The following is an 18,481-nucleotide window of genomic DNA, read 5'->3' as shown; positions in this document are numbered from 1 at the left end:
CTCTCAAACATCTTGAGATTTTTTATTTTCTTTTTTCCGCCGACACATCTTCAGTTTGGATAAACAGCACTGTGAAGGCAACCGGCGAACATCTTCAGTTTGGATAAACAGCACTGTTGCCGTAGAATCAGCCGTTCCCGAAGCACCTTCAGTTTGGATAAACAGCACTGCGTCGAGGCCGACTGGTTATCTATCCAAGTCTCGGTCGAGAAGGATTTTCAAATCCTTATTGGCAGAGGTCATCTCATTAGCCTTCTCGGCGAAGTGAGGTGTTACCAGGTTACTACATTCGGCACCTTGAGAGCCGAATTTGATATTGAACTTCGTAGAACTAGCAGCCTTGTCTTCAGGCTCGAGAATCCAAAGGCCGAGATTTGTTCCTTCCTCGGCCGCAGTCGCAAGATAAAGAAGTCAACAACGCGCTCAACGCAACATCAACAAATTTTACTCCTCGGCCGAGCTCGGCCGACGAGTTGGCACGCCCCGCATTCAACCGAAGGACGTAGTTAGCTTACTAGTTACTCGGCCTGCGCGCCACGTAGGCTTTGTAATTTTTAGGGTCAACAACAAGATATAAAATTTTTTTGGAAAACCTTTCGAAGTGGGGGTCCTAGGCGAGCGTTTACTTGGACTACCCACATGGCTGGTAGTTGGTAACTCGTAGCTGGATCCCTACTAACTCAGCTTTCTTTGTTACTGTTGGAACATTAATGATTCAAGTTCGATCTTAACGATTCAATTCTCACTTTTTCGACTCACACTCAAAGTTTGTCACCTAACCCTTTGGAGCCTGATTTTCAACTTTGTATGAATTGTGTACATTCCATGAAATTTGCTGACATGGAACTATACGTTATACAATGTTTAAAAATAATTTTCTTTTGTTTTTGTTTCAATCTATGTGGCAATTATATGATTAGATGTGTGAGTTTTCTTTTTGTGCTACGTTAGTAATAAGTGGCCCTACTTATGCTACATAAGTAAACAAATTTTAATGAATTTAACGAATCCACGAGATGTGAAGCAAATATCAAGTTTCAAAGTTAAATGGCAAAATTTGAGTTTTAGAAAAATTAAAAATAAAAATAAAATAAAAATAGAGACTAATAGCGGGTGTTGTGACGGCACAACAAAAAATAAGGCTTTTTACTGCAGTCAAATATCAAACATTATAAAAAAAGAAAGGGAAATTTGCAACACTAACTAGAAAATAAACCAAAAGTTTTGACATTCACCATTCATTTTTCCCCAAGAAAAGAGGCACGCCATGGCCCTGTTCATATCATAAATTCAAACTTGAAAGTCGTAATATCAAACTGCGTCGCTGAAATGTGAGCAATAAAGCTTTCAAGAAAATAGAATATAAAATCTTTATCTAAACCCACTAGATATATTTTACAGTTTATATCTGGGATTGGGACGCCTCGCACGTACTCCATATCATCATGCAGACTTTGTAGACAGGAATAGTAGTACGACGAGGATAATAAGATGGAAGTGTGTGAACGCAGAATTTAATAAGGTCCACTAAAACGTGGTTAGTTTGTTGGGTGGATAAGTAGTCCATTTCCATACTCTTCTCATACTCTTTTGTTTGTGTAGTCACGGTTAAATCACGTTAATATTTTATATTAATTTTTTTATAAAAATAATAAAATAAAAAGTAATAGAATATAAAATGTTAACGTGACTTAACCGTGATCACACAAACAGAATGACATGAGTAGAGTATGAAAATAAAAGGGTAGACAATCCACCTCCGGGTGATAATCCTTACCTGACAGTTTAAATATAAACAAACTATCGCTTTTATCTTAGGTAGCTGGCTGGCCGTGATACGATCTGAACATCATGTCCTATGCTAGGGTTTCATCGTCTCATTCACATGATCTTGTTATTATAGTTTGGTTTGCTTAAAACTATTTTCAAAATGATTGTTTTGAGTACTTTAAAGACGAAGAGTTCTAAAATAATAATATCGCGTTTAATAAATACAAATTAGAATAAAAACTTGGTAAACACGTGTCAGCAGTAGTCAAGTGACGACTGTTTGATGACGCTTGAAGCTTGACTTTCTGACAATTTCCAACCTTCTTCTCCGTCTACTCTTTTTACTAGTAAAACTGGAGCAGTAGTAGCATGCCTTGAAAATTCAAAGGGAAGAGGGGGTGCACGCAAACCAGAATGGACTCTGCGAAGACTTCTTAGTACCTGACACACGCCCTTTCATACTTGTCCACAAAAAAACCCAAATATTTGGTTTCTTCTATTTTCTCTTCTCCAAACCCCACAATTCTCTCTTACCAGCAACAACTAACGAGCAGGCAAGATCCTCTCTTTCCTTCCTTCTCGGAGCTCCTCAGGTGATTTTCTCTTCTGCTTCTTTTCAATCTCCAATTTTTTTTTTTCCTAGAAATAATTATTTTGGAAGATGTTGATTTTTCCTTTCTGGGTTCAGTCTGTTTTAACTATTTGAGGTGCTTGTTTTGCTGTTGAAGTTTTGTTAATTCTTGGTTTTGCTTAAAGTTGTGACTGAATATCTTTGTCATAGTTTTGATTGTTTCTCAAGAGAAAAAATGATTTCAATGTCGATCCGTTCTTGGTTCTTTTATTATTTGCTTGTTTCATTCCGTTCCTGTCAACTTCGTGGCTTTTCGAAATCGAAACATTTTTATCTTGTTTTTTGCATTTCGTACTGTTATAGTGCTATGTGAAGCCATACTTTTATCTCGTTCGGTCGAGACAAGGACGAATCTTCACGTGTCGTGGGATTTATTAGTTCAATATTTAAAGTTATTGGATTAAGTTGGATTTGGAGCAATAAGAAATGTTCTTTGAAAGTTTACATCCAACATTCCTTCTCAAATCCTTTGAGATTGCACTTCGATACAATTGTGCTTCTGGTTAACATGTATCTTACAATGTTGGCAGGTCTTCAAGTGGTTTTGTTTTAGGCATTTGTTCACGGTTGACCTTGTGGTAATAGGTGTTTCTTACAATCATGAGTTGTTTTTCTTTCTTAAGCGGTACAAGGGTGAAAAAATCAAGAAAACCCAGTTCTGATATCGATGAAGGTAAGCTGAAAATCTGATTAAAGCGGAGCTTGATATTTTTACGTCACATTACTCTTACGAGATTATTGTTCATTGACAAGGTCATCAAAATCAAATGTCCCAAAGGACTTTTCTTAGGCCTGCCCTTAAGTTTCTTGAATAATTTTTGTTTGTAACAGAAGTTTCTGGCATTCATGATGTTAAACTATTCACTTACAAAGAGTTGATAATCGCAACTGAAGATTTTAGTCCAGTCAATAAAATCGGGGAAGGTGGTTTTGGTTCTGTCTATAAGGTATACTCAGCTTTTCTGTTTTTAATTTAAGTTTGATACTGGTATTGCATTTGGTATTTAATTGAATAATTCTCTCTCCTCGACATTGTGAGTGACATCTATTTGAATTGCTATCGTGAATAATCAGGGCCGGCTTAAAGATGGAAAATTTGCTGCTATAAAAGTTCTTTCAGCTGAATCAAGACAAGGGGTGAAGGAATTTTTGACTGAGATTGATGTGATCTCAAAAATCGAGCATGAAAATCTAGTTAAGCTCTATGGCTGTTGTGTTGAAGGAAACCAAAGAATTCTGGTCTACAACTTCCTAGAGAATAATAGTCTTGCACAAAATCTTATTGGTAACTTACATAGCTCTTCTGTTCTTGCGCTGCAATCGGTGTTTACAATTGTGCAATTTCTGCTGTCTTAGATCCAGTGGTGTTTTTCCATCAGTACTCAATCAGTTATTTCCCAAGATTAAATTTTTTATTCTTGAAACTTATGTTCTTAAACTGTTTAATTCCAGGTGGAAGTAGCAGTAAACTCCAGTTTAGTTGGCGAACTAGGCGTCAAATATGCATTGGGATTGCATGTGGGCTTGCCTTCCTTCATGAGGAAGTACATCCACATATTATTCATAGAGATATCAAAGCAAGCAACATTCTCCTCGATAAAGACTTAATGCCAAAAATTTCAGATTTTGGTCTTGCAAAACTCATCCCTCCTAACATGACCCATGTTAGCACGCGTGTGGCAGGAACAATGTAAGCTATGATTCCTCGCTTTCCTTTTAGAATTGGGCAACTAAATTTCAAAACTAACTTTTGTTCTAAAAGCAGAACTACGAATTTGTTTCCGGGGAGCCAAGATTCATGTCGTGAACATATAGTTGGAAAATGGAAACATTATCATGATACTGAATTATACACCGTGTCAACAACTGTGAATCACATAAAACACTGCCCAGTTAGGAAATCAATAGACCTTTTGTCCCGTACGAATGTGTTAAACAGAATATCATCTTGTTTATTGTAGTTTTTGGATTTTTAACCTTCTGGTATGGTCTTCCTTTTGTTGGTACAAGAAGCAGATGATACCAGAATAAGTAAAAATAGGCTTCAATATATCTATATTTACAAGACGTACTGCACTTGAGTAGGTTTAGTCACTCGCTTCAATGTCCCTACAAACTACTCTTAGGATTGGATTAGGTGTTTTAAGTTTCTCCATTTAAAGCTTCCTTTGGATGTCTGCTTCTCTTTGTTGCTCTATTATAATCCAAATATTTTCTACCTTGTAATCACATGTATATTTATGGTTTTAGAGGTTATTTGGCACCTGAGTATGCAATACGAGGGCAATTGACAAGGAAAGCTGATATTTATAGCTTCGGAATTCTCCTTGTGGAAATAGTCAGTGGCAGAAGTAATACGAATACCCAACTACCTATTGACGAACAGTATTTGCTTGAAAGGGTATAAATTTCAGACATATTCAGTCCTTACAAGCTTTTTCTTTCAATCTTGTTTAAGTAAAACACATTAATGGAAATTGCATGTGTCATATGTGATTCTGGTGATGTTTCTGGGCAATTTTGTTTGTTTGATAAGGCTTCTGAAGCTTATATTCGTGTTTCCCTTCGAGTTCTTTTGTTGATGGTGTTGCTGAAAGTTTTGTAGGATTGTTGTAGGTTCTGTGTGTCTGTGAGATGCTTGTTCTATCTGTGTCTATGAGTTTCATACAGTCACAGCCATGTTGGGTTTGTAGTACCAAGGGTTATGCAGTGGAGATAACCAATCTATTACCCTACCACCATCAATGACAAGTGCCTTCTTTGTTGCAGACATGGCAACTCTACGAACGGAAGGAGCTTGTTGGACTGGTAGACACATCACTCGACGGTGATTTTGATGCTGAGGAAGCTTGTAGGTTTCTAAAGATCGGCCTCCTCTGCACCCAAGACGTTGCGAAGCTCAGGCCATCCATGTCAACCGTGGTCAAGATGCTAAAAGGCAAGAAGGTTGTCAACGATGATAAGATAACAAAGCCAGGCTTGATAACCGATTTCATGGACCTCAAAGTACGAGAGCCTCGTGATACGAAGCCTAGCGCACAGACTACTACAGCTTTCAACAATGCGTCCTCGGGCTTTGGCTCAGACAACAAGGACAATTCAACATTCTCCTTAGCAACCTCAGCTGCTGCTAACACCACCTTCATTTCGAACTTGTCATCGGAAACCTCAGCCGCTAATACAACGAACTTCAGCTTCCGCACCGTATAACACATCCACGCAAATTTTGATTTCATTTATTTTGTCCTACGTAGGTTTTTGCTGCCTGCTGTGGTTTCTTCTTTTTCAGCTACACCCTTCTAGCCGGAGGTACTCCTTTGTAAATGTGATCAGGGCTTGGTAATCCAAAGAAATTTTTGTAATTTTTTTTTTAAATTTTTTAATTTTGATCATTTTAGTTTTGTGTGGCGTATCTTGACTCGGTAATAGATTATAGGCAAATAATCTATCTTTGACGAATTGTCTTATCCTTTTATTCATTAAATCACATTCAAATGTGTGCGGTCTTAGTTCGCAGTCTAAAAGTATCACAATAATTCCAGGACTGCATTGGATTTATCTGTTTATGTTGACCAAAAGTAGAATCGTTCTGTTTATGTTTTAAACTTTTAAGTATTCGATTAAATTCCCTTCACGTCACGTCATTGTAAAGCTGTCAATAAAATTAAATGAATAAGCAGTTGGTTGGTGAGACATAATAATTATTGAATGCAGATTGTCAAAGAAACATGAAGTGGTTGCAATAATAAAAAGGAAGAAGACTGAATATTTTGACAAAAATAAGGTAGTTATCGAATGATAGGGGATTTCTTTCTCGTAATCCATCAAATCAGGGGATTTGAATTATTGAAATTTGATCAAACGGTTAAAGTTATTATAACGTTTAAAGTGGACTTCTGTTTGTAGGAGTTGTATCAAATTTCAATAGGCTGAATTCTATGATTTGGTGAATTAAGAGAAAGGAATTCATAAAAGATTCATTCCTGTTATTGAAAGTTAAAAAACTTGTGTATGAACATTCTGACCATCATCTGTAGAATACGAGACTCTCAATGTTATGATCTTATTTAGCCTCATGCTAGTCTTATTTACGAGGCACGCGAACTAAGGTAATTTTGTCAAAATTACATGTCTAACCTTATCTTTCTTAGTATCGAGTATCAACCCTCTATTGTAAAATAGATTTCAACACGCAAAACCGTGAAATCTCCGCTGACGAACAACAATGATGTTGGAGATGGCCACGACTCAAACATTGGTAGGTAGTGTTAGCTATGAAACTTGGGTTTGGCATAAAGCAAATACAAAGTCTCAGTGATTTTGGTTGTTCTCTGTTGAATACATGCACAATTTTCGCTTGTTGGTCAATTTTTAGTACGAATGATATTACTAAATGCTCAAACCACCAATATAATTCATCACCTACAACTTGTTAGCCATTGAATGTGGTACAATTTTTGGTTGGTTCCTAACTTCCCATTGAATATAGAGATTACGATGTACAATTATTTAGCCAAAAGCAACTGTGTATTTTGATTCTTTCAGTTGCCACCAAATTTTAAACTCATGATAAGAAATCAATTGGATAAAACGATAAGAAATCAATTTGATTATTTTTGAAACTGATTAAATAAATAAAAAGTAAGAGTAAACCTGATCTAGTCGAATTTTGTGAATGATTTGATCTAGTTCATTTTGTTGGATTAGATCCGTTACATCAGTTTTTTTCTTATATTTTTTTATTAAATTGTTTTAAATATGATCTTTTATTTATAGGTTTTTATAGATTTAAAAATTGTTTTTCTTTTTTCTTGTTTCTAATTCCTATCTCAATTTTTCTACTCTCACAAGTTAATTGTGTTAACTAATCTATGTTGTAGATATTATACATATCAACACATAACTAGTATGAATTTAAAAATGTATAGAAGATAATTTCTTTGAACTATTTTCATGAATGATAGATAGATTAATTTTTATTTATTTTCGTGGATAACTTTATCACAGATTAGATGTATTTTATCCACCTATGGTATATGATCACATATGATGGCATAAATTTTCTTTTAACTATTTTTCATGAAAGTGGTTGGATTTTCATATTTAAGTATTCAAATAAAAAAATTGTGTATAGATGCATATATCAAAAAAATTTAATTAAAGTTGAAAATAGAAAAATTGGACTACATCTAACAAAAGCTCAAATTTTGAGACCTCAATCATAGTACCCCTTAAAAGTAAATATCAATCACATATCCACAAAAAAAAAAAAATAACCAAAAAAAAAAATATATATATTAACAATATTCTGAAGGGTAATTAAAGTTGAAAATAGAAAAATTGGACTGGATCTAACAAAAGCTCAAATTTAGACCCCAATCATAGTACCCTTTAAAGTAAATATCGATCACATATCCATAACACAACAATAAAAAATAACCAAAAGAAAATTAAATATTAATGATATTATGAAGGGTAATGCTATACAAGCATATCTTTTTGTGCTTTCTACATACCTTCTTAATTTCGATTATCAAATTGAATAAATTGAAAAAAATTAAAAGACAGAAATTAATAAAGAGTATGGCGAAATAAAAATAAGTGTGTGAACCACCCATTTTGAAAAAACTGATCATACAGAAAAAAATTATATTTCTTTTTATTTTATTTTTAAGTAATGCTACACTTACTATTTATGTGTACAATCACTTGTATCATCTCTCTAGTACAGAAAAGGTCCATCAATGTATGTGTGTCTTATTTCTTTTAAAAAGATAATACAAATAAATATTAAGAATAATATTTTTATTTATTTCATTAGAGGAATAAAAAACAGTGGTGTCAAGTGGGTTCCATTGGGTCATGGTTATGATAAAAAAGAGGGAGAAGGATCATCTTCTTTCCTGACTCTCGCATTTTCTCTCTTTTGACTTGAATGTTTATAATTAAGTTACGATAATATTTTATATTAATTTTTTATAAGGTTAAAAAGACAAAAAAGGTCACAAAATGTGAGAGAACGAGAGAGGAGGCAAGACATAAGGCCACAAAGTGACAAAGGTGACACAACACAAAGTATCAGGAATCTCTTCTCCTTCTCTCTCCCCTCTTCTCTCTCCTTCCTCTCTCTCTCTCTCTCTCTCTCTCTCTCCCCTCTTTCTACACCTTTCCACACTTTTCAAACTCTCTTTTTCACGAGCAATGCCTGCAAAAGGCTAGGGTTTATCTCTCCCTCCTCTCTCTACCCCTCTCCCTCCGAATCCCCTAAAGCCTACGCCTTTAAGGCTCCAACCCCCTCCTCTCCCCTGTTGGTGGTTAAATCAACCCCCCCCCCCCTCTCTCTGTGGGTTTCCGCCATAGCCACAGTTCTGCGTTTCACTTTGTTCCGGAAGCAACTGATGCAGCAGCAGCAAAAGCTTCTATTTTTGGTCTGTGAGCTGGGACTACTTGCTGTTGGTTTTCATAGACACAGATATTCGCGTCTGAAAAGCTAGTGAGACATTATTTCAATAAAGCGGAATATTTGCGAATTTTCTATCCGTGCTTTTTAGCTTTTGAATGCCTGGTTTTTATTGTTGCTTTATTTATTGGAAGCTTGCATGTGAAGCAATACGAGAGCTGACTGACTCACTGAAAGAAGAACGTGATTGAATTTACTTGTTGGTTTTTGTTGGGGTGGTTGGGGATTCTAGATCGCGCTCCAAACCCGTGAATTTCAGCTGGTTTTTCCCCTTTCCAGCTTGATATTTTTGCGGATCAGGATTTGGGTTGCTCTCGGTTCTATGGACTTCATTGATGATTTAGCATCTCGGGGTTTGGGTTCTTACCAATTTCGGCTTCGAATCTATGGTTATAGATAGCAGGGTTTGTATAGGGCGATAATCTGCTTCTCTGCTGAACCCATAAGCTCATATTTGTAGTGATGGAGGATATAGGGTTGTTTAGACAAGCTTGGAAATGGCTGCAGTCACAGAAACATATGTATTCCCGATTTCGAACTGCGATGGGTGGGTGTGGAGATAAAATCGGGATGTTTGTAGAGCGGCATTGGCCGACGGTTTGCAGTGGGTGCGCCTGGACAGGGAGGCTGTTGATCCTGTTGTTGATTTATTGGTGGAACTGCGTTGTAAGAGGCTTTCGATCCTGTATCGGGTTGGGTTCTGCGGCTTTGCTCCTTATAATGTGGAGTTGCTTTCTCAGTCTGACTTCAATTTCTTGCGTGGTTTGTGTACTTCTTAGTATGGTATGTTTCCTTGGTATTTCCTTTTTTACTCCTGAGCATTTAATTGTTGTTTTTTTCGATGCTTCGTCTTCTATTATAGTCATTTGATTTGACTATTGGATGAGAACGTGAGATGCAACAACATTAGATCCATAAATCCTTTAAGGTTATAGCTGGTTATAAAGATCTGAAAGATTCTTATAAGGGTAGCTTACAGTAATGTTTTCGGATGGACAGTTTATGATGTGACATATGCCCCATAGTTGACATCTTAGAAAGCAGTAGGTGGTCCGAAATTGGGAGCGCGGTTTATGTGGATCCTTGAAATAGTGTTGGGGTTTTAACAGAAACCCAGTTATTAAAAAGCTGACTAGTTTAATTTCTTTAAAAATTTGAACAGTTTTAAGAAATTCAATTTATAACTTCTAATTGTTCTATGAGTATATGTGTGCGTGCCTCTGTGTGTGTGTGTGTGTGTGTGTGTGTGATAATCTTATGGAAAGTTTGTGTGCAACTTTAGAGCTTAGGTTTTTCTGGAGAAGATTTTAAAAGGATAGGCTGCAATACTGGTGGATGTTTGCTCATGAGGTCAACCAGGACAAGTAAATATCAAGGTTGTTGGGTATGTAGACTTGCAGAAGCTTGGTCTAAGAATTCAGGTTCCAGATCTACTGTGAACTGAATATTTCAAGTTTTAGGTTGTTTCATTGAAGACCTAGTAGAAAATACTTAAGGTTGCCAGAATAGGGTCTTAAATGGAAAAAATACACAAAAGAAAGTATATATCAAAAGTCTAACAAATAATCTAGAAAGTTTTCATACTGTAGAGACCAATGCCACACCTTACTTTCGATAACAGCATATATAGTACTTGTTCATAGGATTAGTTTTGTAACTTTGTGGAACCTTCATAGTGTTCTTTTCCTATAATCACTTGATGCAGGGTGACATAATTTAGAATAATGGATAGCCATGAGATGACAGTACTGGATTTTTTCGTAACTTTGTGGAACCTTCATAGTGTTCTTTTCCTAGAATTATTTGATGCAGGGTGACATAATTTAGAATAATGGATAGCCATGAGATGACAGTAGTGGATTTTTTCGTAACTTTGTGGAACCTTCATAGTGTTCTTTTCTTAGAATTACTTAATGCATGGTGACATAACTTGGAATAATGGATAGCTATGAGATAACAGTAGTGGATTTTTTGCAGCTCGAACATGCGTAGTGATATATTTACTTTACTCAAATGTTATTATTTACATTGCTACAGAATAAACTGAAACTTACAGTTGGGTCCAATATCTCAGGGAGCTGCTGGTGCTGCTGTCCAGTACTTGGGTTACACTCCAGGACTTTTTATTGTAGGGATCTTCGGTATTCTGATTTTATGGATGTATGCTAACTTTTGGATAACGGGAATCTTATTTATCGTTGGAGGTATGCTAATTTTTTTGTGAAACCTGTATTATAACTTGATGCAGTACATTATTCTTTTGCCTTCTTATGTGGCTATTATTGTTTTCACTCTACCCATGTTGCCGTTATTTATGCTATATGAGATTTGCAAGGGTGCTTATGCACCACTCATTGGATACTGTGCATGAATAGGTACCTAAAAGACAAAAAGAACAAAAACAGTTCTGCCATCCATAGTTGACTTTAGCAGCCGTGCTGCAATCTGTTGGAATGATTTACCATTCAATATGATAGCTAGGAATAACTCAAGAAATGAGAGGTATTTTAACCTTCTGACTGCATCAACCTAGAAAATTATAATTTATCTTAGAAATCATCATACCAAAACACATTATCATAGAAAAAGTTTTTAACTCTGATTATTTATTTTATTAGAGAAATTGTTGACGAACTGTTCTTAGTTTTTCAAATTGAATAGAGGATATGTGAATTAACTAGAATTTTGACAGTTAACTCTCTTTTAACATAGTGAGAGATTGATAATGCTGATATGATTTGTTCCTTGATGTTCTCACAATGCTTAGTAGGTTAAAAGATTGATAATGCTGATATGACTTGTTCCTTGATGTTCTCACGATGCTTAGTAGGTGGCTAATGATATACATATAGATACCCGTGATTGTCATAGTGGGGAAGGTAAGTTAGCAGAGGTGAGGCACAAGGCCTGAAACAAAGAAGACAACCTTAAAGCTCTCATATTCTTGTTTAGGACATGTATCTCGTGTTTTGCTATTTCCTCCATTTAATAAGTGTCCTCATGTGTGGGCAGTTTTGTCCTAAACAATCTTGGGGAAAAGTTCCAAGACTTAAGAGCCTGTTTGGTACTCTACTTGAATTCAACTTTTTAAACTCAAACAATTTTCAAGTTTTAGGCCTTAAAAACTTGTTTGGTAGGACTATTTTCAAAAACTGAACTCAAGACTAACTCAAAAATATAGTCTATGATCTAAAAACACAAAAAATGAGTTTTTAAACTTAAACTCACTCCTTTCTTTTCTCTCCCTCCTCCCTCCTCTCACTCCAAATCTCTCTCTCTCCCCCTTCTCTTTTTTTTTTTTTTTTTTTTTTTACCTTTTAGTTTCTCCTCTAATCCGCTCTCTTCATTCTCTCGGTTCATTCTCTCACTCCTCTTCCTCTCTATCCCCTCCGATCCTCTCACATTTTTTTCTTTCCTCCAGTCATCTCTTACTTTCTTTCCTCCTCTTTCTCTCTCAACCCCCTCTTTTTGGATCTTTTTGTTCAGTTTAAGTTGTAAAATTTAAAATTTTTAAATCGCATACCAAATAAGTTTTTGAGTCTTAAAGAAAATTGCTTTGAAGAAAAATTCTTAAGAAATGTTTTGAGAAATTATAAAAAATTTCAGATAGGATACCAAACAAGCCGTAAGCATATAGAGGTCATATAAGTGGATCAGCATTCTGATATATTGTGGCTTTTCTATTGATGTTAAAAATACTAAAAACTGTATTACAAATGCAGGTTATTTGTTCTCCCTAAATCATGCACGGTTGCTGGTCTTGATGGCAACTGTATATGCTATTTATTGTGTCAAAGTTCAAGTGGGATGGCATGGTGTAGTTATCTCAATAAACCTTGCATTCATCTCTAATGATGCATTAAGTTATATGCTCCAATGGTGTGATAAAGTGAGTGAAAGCACACACTTTGAAGAGCAAAAGCAATCAGAAACAGTTGTGGAGGATGATTTTTCTGGGGAATGTGAATACTCTATTCCTACTGATCAATCTGAAAAGCTGCACTCATGTAACTCATCTAGCACGCCAAGTACCTCGGCTGTTATAAATGAAAAAGAAGAATCTTTCCCTATTAAGGTGGTCAAAGAGGAAATAAGTTCAGATGATGAGATGAAAAAGATTTTAGACAGTATTGATCATTATGAAGCACTAGGATTTCCCCGCCACAAAAAAGTTGATGCAGCAATATTGAAAAAAGAATACCGGAAAAAGGTGGATATTACCTTTCCTTTCTTCTGTTTCATTAATGGGAATTTTCTCTTTTTCCCTCTCATTCTAAGTACGACTTGTGAAATTATTTATGTGAAGTAGAGGAACTACTTTATTGTGATTTGACTTTTGACAAAAAAGTGGTAGCATTAGTGGCTGAATACGACTTTGAGAATCTGATGTGCAGTTGAGTTATATTATAGATGACGAAGTCGTGATTATCTCTTGTACAGGCGATGCTCGTGCATCCTGATAAAAATATGGGAATTGCATTAGCGAGTGAATCGTTTAAGAGACTTCAATGTGCATATGAGGTAATTATAGAGACTTGTTTTTTGAGTTGTATAGTAATCGTTGTATGTCTTAAATGAGAATTATAAGACCTAAATAATGTCTTCATTGTGATTCTGTATGTGCCTCTCACAACGACGCATTTTTAGGTTCTCTCTGATCCCACAAAGAAGAGAGACTATGATGAGCAGTTGCGAAAGGAAGAATCCAAGACTAAGAGTGTGTGCCAGAAGTCCTGTGGCACTTCACATCAGGTGAGCTATGTTCTTTGATTGTAGATTCAGTTGTTTGGTGTCATGCACTTTCCTGAGATTTATCTGATTGTCATTTTGATGGAGGTCATCAATAAATATAGATACGAGATGAGTTATAATTTATATGTTGTCTTAGTAATTGCGAATTCATAATATATTGATTACATTTTCTATGGCACGCAATTTCCAATTTATATCAACTATTCAATGCGGTAGAAGTTATCTTTTATTTATAGCAGTCTGCTTTGTAATTACGCATCATCTTTCCCAATGATAAATCTGTATTTCCTTCGGTCATTTTTCTGAGTCAATTTACTGATATTTTTATGTAACCCTTGTTCAATTGTGTATAAGCAGGATGGTCCAGATTATTACTCTGAAGAGTCGAGACGTATACAGTGCACTAAGTGTGGAAATTCGCATATATGGGTATGCACAAACAGAAGCAAGTCCAAGGCTAGATGGTGTCAGGTCTGACATTATTCTCTATTAGTTAGTGTTCTTTTTAACTAATTGCAGTGTCAAATATGTTACATTTCTCATTTTTTTGGCTTCATTGGTGTATGTATCTGATTTATTGGATCCGTTGGATATTAGGATTGCTGTCAATATCACCAAGCAAAGGATGGAGATGGATGGGTTGAGTACAAAGGATCTCTAGTCTTTAATAGGCCACATAAGGTATTTTACACAGTACTTTTTGTGTTTTTTCACCCTATGCAAATAGTTCTGCTGTCCTCACTTGCATTTAGCAATGTGTTAAACAACAAAACAATTTTTCACTTAAGTGTAAGTTACATGTCAGAACTGCAGAAATTACTATATAAATAAAGGGAGGTAGGAAATGATTTGAGAGTTAGAAGTTTTGAATCAAATGTTTAAATGGTGCTCTCGTGACTTTCAGGGATGAGAGCCTGCTTCAAGGCCTCTCGTGATTTTCACGTGCTTTTCCTGTTTGTTTCTATAATGCATGTTAATATCTTCATACAATACCGATATGCATGATTTGTCAAGTTGAATCATTTCCCTTATTGCAGGAATGTACATTTAAGCATCCCTCATGATTTTTGTTGGATCTTGTTTTTTTCTTTCATTTAGGTGGAAATACCACGGGCCTTTGTCTGTGCTGAGAGCAAAATCTTTGATGTGTCTGAATGGGCTATTTGTCAGGTAATGGTTTTAATCAAAATATAATATGTAAGTTCCGCAAGCTTATCCTTGTTCTACAGTCTCTGCATGTATAGCACCCTATAAGGCGGTGGAACTGTGCAATAAATCAGGCAAATTACCTCTAAAGTATCTTTCTTATTTTAAAACTTGATCCGGAAAGTAGTCAAATTTGAGCAAACGGACCCTTTTATCTGGCAGACATCCTGCTGAACCTTTGTAACACAGAAGACACTATATTGGAAAGACTTAATTGTTCCTCGGACTTAGTGAACAAGTGCCCTTGATCCATTATTATGTTCTTGGTGTGTGCATCTCTTTGTGCCAGGGGGAAAAATGAGGTTAATATCTTATCTTCAACTTGTTCCATGCAGGGAATGGCATGCAGGCCCAACACTCATCGGCCTAGCTTCCACGTTAACATGGTTGGTTTGGAGAAAACTCAAAGATCCAACTCAAGTAGATTCCCGTGGGATTTGGATGCTGAAATGATGGATGAAGATGAAGAAGAATTTGAGGTTTGGCTTCAGCAAGCTCTGGCCTCTGGCCTATTTTGTGAGACCTCTAAACGCCGAAAGACCTGGAGTCCGTTCAAGTTGCCCCAGAGAGTGAAGAGGCAATCGCGAAGAACGTCATGCTGAACAGCTTAAGAGGGCTATGCAGGAAGATCTTCCCATCTCAAGAAAGAGCAAATGATTTGTCAAGATACTGATTGATAGGTCGCTTGTATCACCAAACGAAGGTTGGTGCTCAACAAAGAAGACGGGAATGGTGTGGCGTCTTGAAAATTAAGATCAAAGATCGACACGCGTTGTATCACGACTCAAAAGGGTAAGGGCCCGATTTCAGGCATCAATGCTCAGGTTTCTGTTGCTCTTGTTGCACATTTAGTTTAACCCAATACTTTCAATCGCATTTGGCATGTTACTCAATCTCAATGTGTTCTACCTAACGGATGAAAAGCCACCACACACTGTTCCTCTTTTTGTACATATTTGTCTTGTCAATAAAATTTCTCGTTTACTTAAAAGTGTTACTTTGATGGAATGCGTAATGGAGTTACTCCGATGTTTTGCTTTCCGTAACTTCTTCAGTTGGCGACTTTCTCCGTTCAAGCAAGTAAACATGACTTTCTCCGTTCTAAATACATCATCGTTTTATTGGCTCCACCAAGAACAAAACAATCCAAATCAATGTCAAACATATAGGGAGATTGTGTTAGCAATGTAAAGAAACCTGGAACTCACAAAATTAAGTGTAAAAGAACGGGCGACTCGGATTCCAGGTGGGAGTAAGAGATCTTACTTCATATCGCTCACCTTCGGAATCCAGTAACAAATCTATTAATACCAGCAAAATCGGCAACTATGTTCAAATTACAAAAGCTGCCTCCAGCATCGTTTTCCATGTACTCTACGAGGTACTTGCACTGCTCCTCGCCGTTTGTCTGCAACATCATAAGATAGAAGGGGAAGAGAGATTAGATCAATTACAAGCTAATCGAAAACAGTAAATGCACAACACGATGTCATTCCCGCGAGGCACCTTGTAGTCGCAATTTGGAAACACCAGTGTTGCTTTCACTAAGACCTCATTTTTACTCTCTAAAGTTGTAGCAAAACGAGGAATGGACGGGAACTGAAGCCGAGATTACACAATTTATGGCATACTTAGTTACTAACCGTCTATGTTGATTTTAACATTTAGCAAACGCTAAAATAGATACCTCGAAAGCAAAGAATCCACCGGGTTTCAACATAAAAGCAGCCCCTTTGCAAAGATGTAAAAGATCATCCATGCCATTGACACCGCCGTCCAATGCAACTCTTGGTTCATGTCGTCCAACTTCAGCTTGTAGCCCCGCGATATTGTCACTTGGTATGTAGGGTGGATTACTTACAAAACCTGAGAGTTTACCTTCCACATCCTTTAACGGTCCAAACCAAGATCCTTGCCTTAGCTCCACTATATCCTGATTGGCACATCAAAATTGGATCTTGAGCACACAAACAAATAGAAAACTTCGAAAAGTGGTATAAAAAAGAGACGAAAGTTCAAATATTTGGAACTTCCATCGTCAAGTTATTTGGCAATCGGGATGAAGGTTCAAATCTTTGCTAGTACATAGACAAAATCTCGCGAGTTATCGGTTAAACACTAACCTGCAAACCATACCTCTGCACATTAAAAGCTGCAACCCCAACTGCCGTGGGACTCAAATCGGTAGCAATGACTCTCCCACCACTCCCCAAAACCCTTGCAATCCCAATCGCAATCGCACCACTCCCCGTGCCCAAATCAGCCCACAACCCCTCCCTCAACCCCTCATTCCCCAAAACCACATCCCCCACCAAATCAACAATGAGCTCAGTCTCTGGCCTCGGAATCAAAACCCCTTCTTCAACACACAACACCAAGTCCCTCCAATGCTCGCACCCGACAACATACTGAAAAGGTCTCCTCTCCTCAACCCTCTGCTTCCACAACATATAAAGCTCCTCAATTTCGACCCTTAGCCTAACGCTTCCGTCATTGTTATCGACGTTTTTGGTTTCTTCGATTGCGTCCTCCATGAGCCATTTGAGCTCTCTGCGCAAAAGGGTCGAGTCCGGACCGTTGTCCAAGTCCACGAACGTTGACCCAACAGAGGAAGCGAGGGTGTTGGCCCAGTCGTGCCATTTTTGGAGGTCGGAGGTGGTGGCAGAGTGGGTGGGCGGTCGCAGAAACAGAGGGGTTTGGGGTTTTGGGGTGGTGGGTGGTGGTGCTATTGAAGAAGCAGAGCAAACGGAGCGGTGGAGGTTTGTGAAAAGAGAGGGTTTAAGAAACGGTGAGAGTCTTGGACTGAAGCTTAGCTTCATCGTTTGTTCATGTCTCTCTCAAATTACCCTCCAAAAAGCCTGTTGGGGTTTTATCATCTTCTTTTTTTTTTTTTTTTTTTTTTTTTTTTTTTTTTGAAGAAGAAGAAGAAGAAGAAGAAATAGAAGAAAAAGAAAATAGAGTTTTTATATTTTTGTACAATTTTTTTTTGTCAAATATCTTTTTGTATAATTTTTTTTTTGAGAAATTAGCTATTATAGAAACATTACAAACCCTATTTGCTGAAATAGAAATATTGACATGAATTACATAAATGACATAGTCTTAAATAACGCATGCTGACTTTTTCAGAATGTCAATAACAACTTGTACATTAAATGTTTTAGTTAAAATCTTGTGATTGATTGTTGGATACCAATTCATTTCTCCATCCATTTACTAGAAATGTATCGTTGCATTAAAAAAAAAAAAAAAAAAATCTAGAATCAAAATAATCAAATTGAAGAGTTTGATGATGAAGGTCAAAATTCAGATTTCCATTGAAGTTTTAAGTAGAAATAATATCGGTTTAACATAAGTTAATAAGCAAATTTATGCATAATCCAAATGAAAACCAATTTGAATACTAAAATGCGCTTGCGGCTTGAAAAAATTCCAAGGAACCCGAACATGTCGAAATTTCATTTTCTTGGATTAAAGTGATGTAAGAAGTTTAAAAAATAATGCGAGTGCAAGTAAAATAATGAATTCTCGATAGCACGCTTCTCCTGAAATCAAAATACCACCTCGCTTTCAAAAGTAAAATTCCTCCAAAATCAAAAGTTAGTTGAAATTCTGACTTTTCAATTTTAATTCCTCTATGATTAGTAACACATGAACAATCC

The 18,481-nt window shown here is 36.5% G+C and overlaps 3 protein-coding genes across 5 annotated transcripts; 2 read left to right on the top strand and 1 right to left on the bottom strand.

The window, feature by feature from the left end:
* Nucleotides 1-2,125: 2,125 nt before the first annotated feature.
* Nucleotides 2,126-5,908, top strand: LOC137729648 (cold-responsive protein kinase 1). 2 transcript variants are annotated; one of them, XM_088677074.1, is made up of 7 exons: nucleotides 2,126-2,363; nucleotides 2,932-3,074; nucleotides 3,236-3,348; nucleotides 3,476-3,686; nucleotides 3,854-4,091; nucleotides 4,652-4,802; nucleotides 5,171-5,908. In XM_088677074.1, the coding sequence occupies exons 2-7, from the start codon at nucleotides 3,002-3,004 to the stop codon at nucleotides 5,609-5,611; spliced, it is 1,227 nt and encodes a 408-aa protein (XP_088533200.1). In that variant the 5' UTR covers nucleotides 2,126-2,363; nucleotides 2,932-3,001; the 3' UTR covers nucleotides 5,612-5,908. The 2 variants fall into 2 exon arrangements, with proteins under 2 accessions (XP_088533200.1, XP_068324743.2); XM_068468642.2 differs by having other exon boundaries at nucleotides 3,233-3,348.
* Nucleotides 5,909-8,575: 2,667 nt separating this feature from the next.
* LOC137729197 (uncharacterized) lies at nucleotides 8,576-15,810 on the top strand. 2 transcript variants are annotated; one of them, XM_068468055.2, is made up of 10 exons: nucleotides 8,576-8,894; nucleotides 8,996-9,644; nucleotides 10,936-11,065; nucleotides 12,584-13,071; nucleotides 13,302-13,382; nucleotides 13,509-13,613; nucleotides 13,971-14,084; nucleotides 14,211-14,294; nucleotides 14,712-14,783; nucleotides 15,155-15,810. In XM_068468055.2, the coding sequence occupies exons 2-10, from the start codon at nucleotides 9,324-9,326 to the stop codon at nucleotides 15,419-15,421; spliced, it is 1,662 nt and encodes a 553-aa protein (XP_068324156.2). In that variant the 5' UTR covers nucleotides 8,576-8,894; nucleotides 8,996-9,323; the 3' UTR covers nucleotides 15,422-15,810. The 2 variants fall into 2 exon arrangements, with proteins under 2 accessions (XP_068324156.2, XP_068324155.2); XM_068468054.2 differs by having other exon boundaries at nucleotides 8,576-9,644.
* A 100-nt stretch (nucleotides 15,811-15,910) lies between these two features.
* LOC137728419 (RNA methyltransferase family protein) lies at nucleotides 15,911-18,472 on the bottom strand. Its single transcript, XM_068467212.2, has 3 exons — nucleotides 16,943-18,472; nucleotides 16,507-16,752; nucleotides 15,911-16,227 (listed from the first exon to the last, which is right to left on the bottom strand). Exons 1-3 carry the CDS (start codon nucleotides 17,636-17,638, stop codon nucleotides 16,096-16,098), a joined length of 1,074 nt encoding a protein of 357 aa, XP_068323313.2. The 5' UTR covers nucleotides 17,639-18,472; the 3' UTR covers nucleotides 15,911-16,095.
* Between the last annotated feature and the right edge of the window lie 9 nt (nucleotides 18,473-18,481).

Source organism: Pyrus communis, chromosome 10, assembly GCF_041283825.1.
Source record: "Pyrus communis isolate YQ-2024b chromosome 10, ASM4128382v1, whole genome shotgun sequence".
In the NCBI taxonomy this organism is placed as follows: Eukaryota; Viridiplantae; Streptophyta; class Magnoliopsida; order Rosales; family Rosaceae; genus Pyrus; species Pyrus communis.
This window is presented reverse-complemented; position numbering and strand designations above follow the sequence as displayed.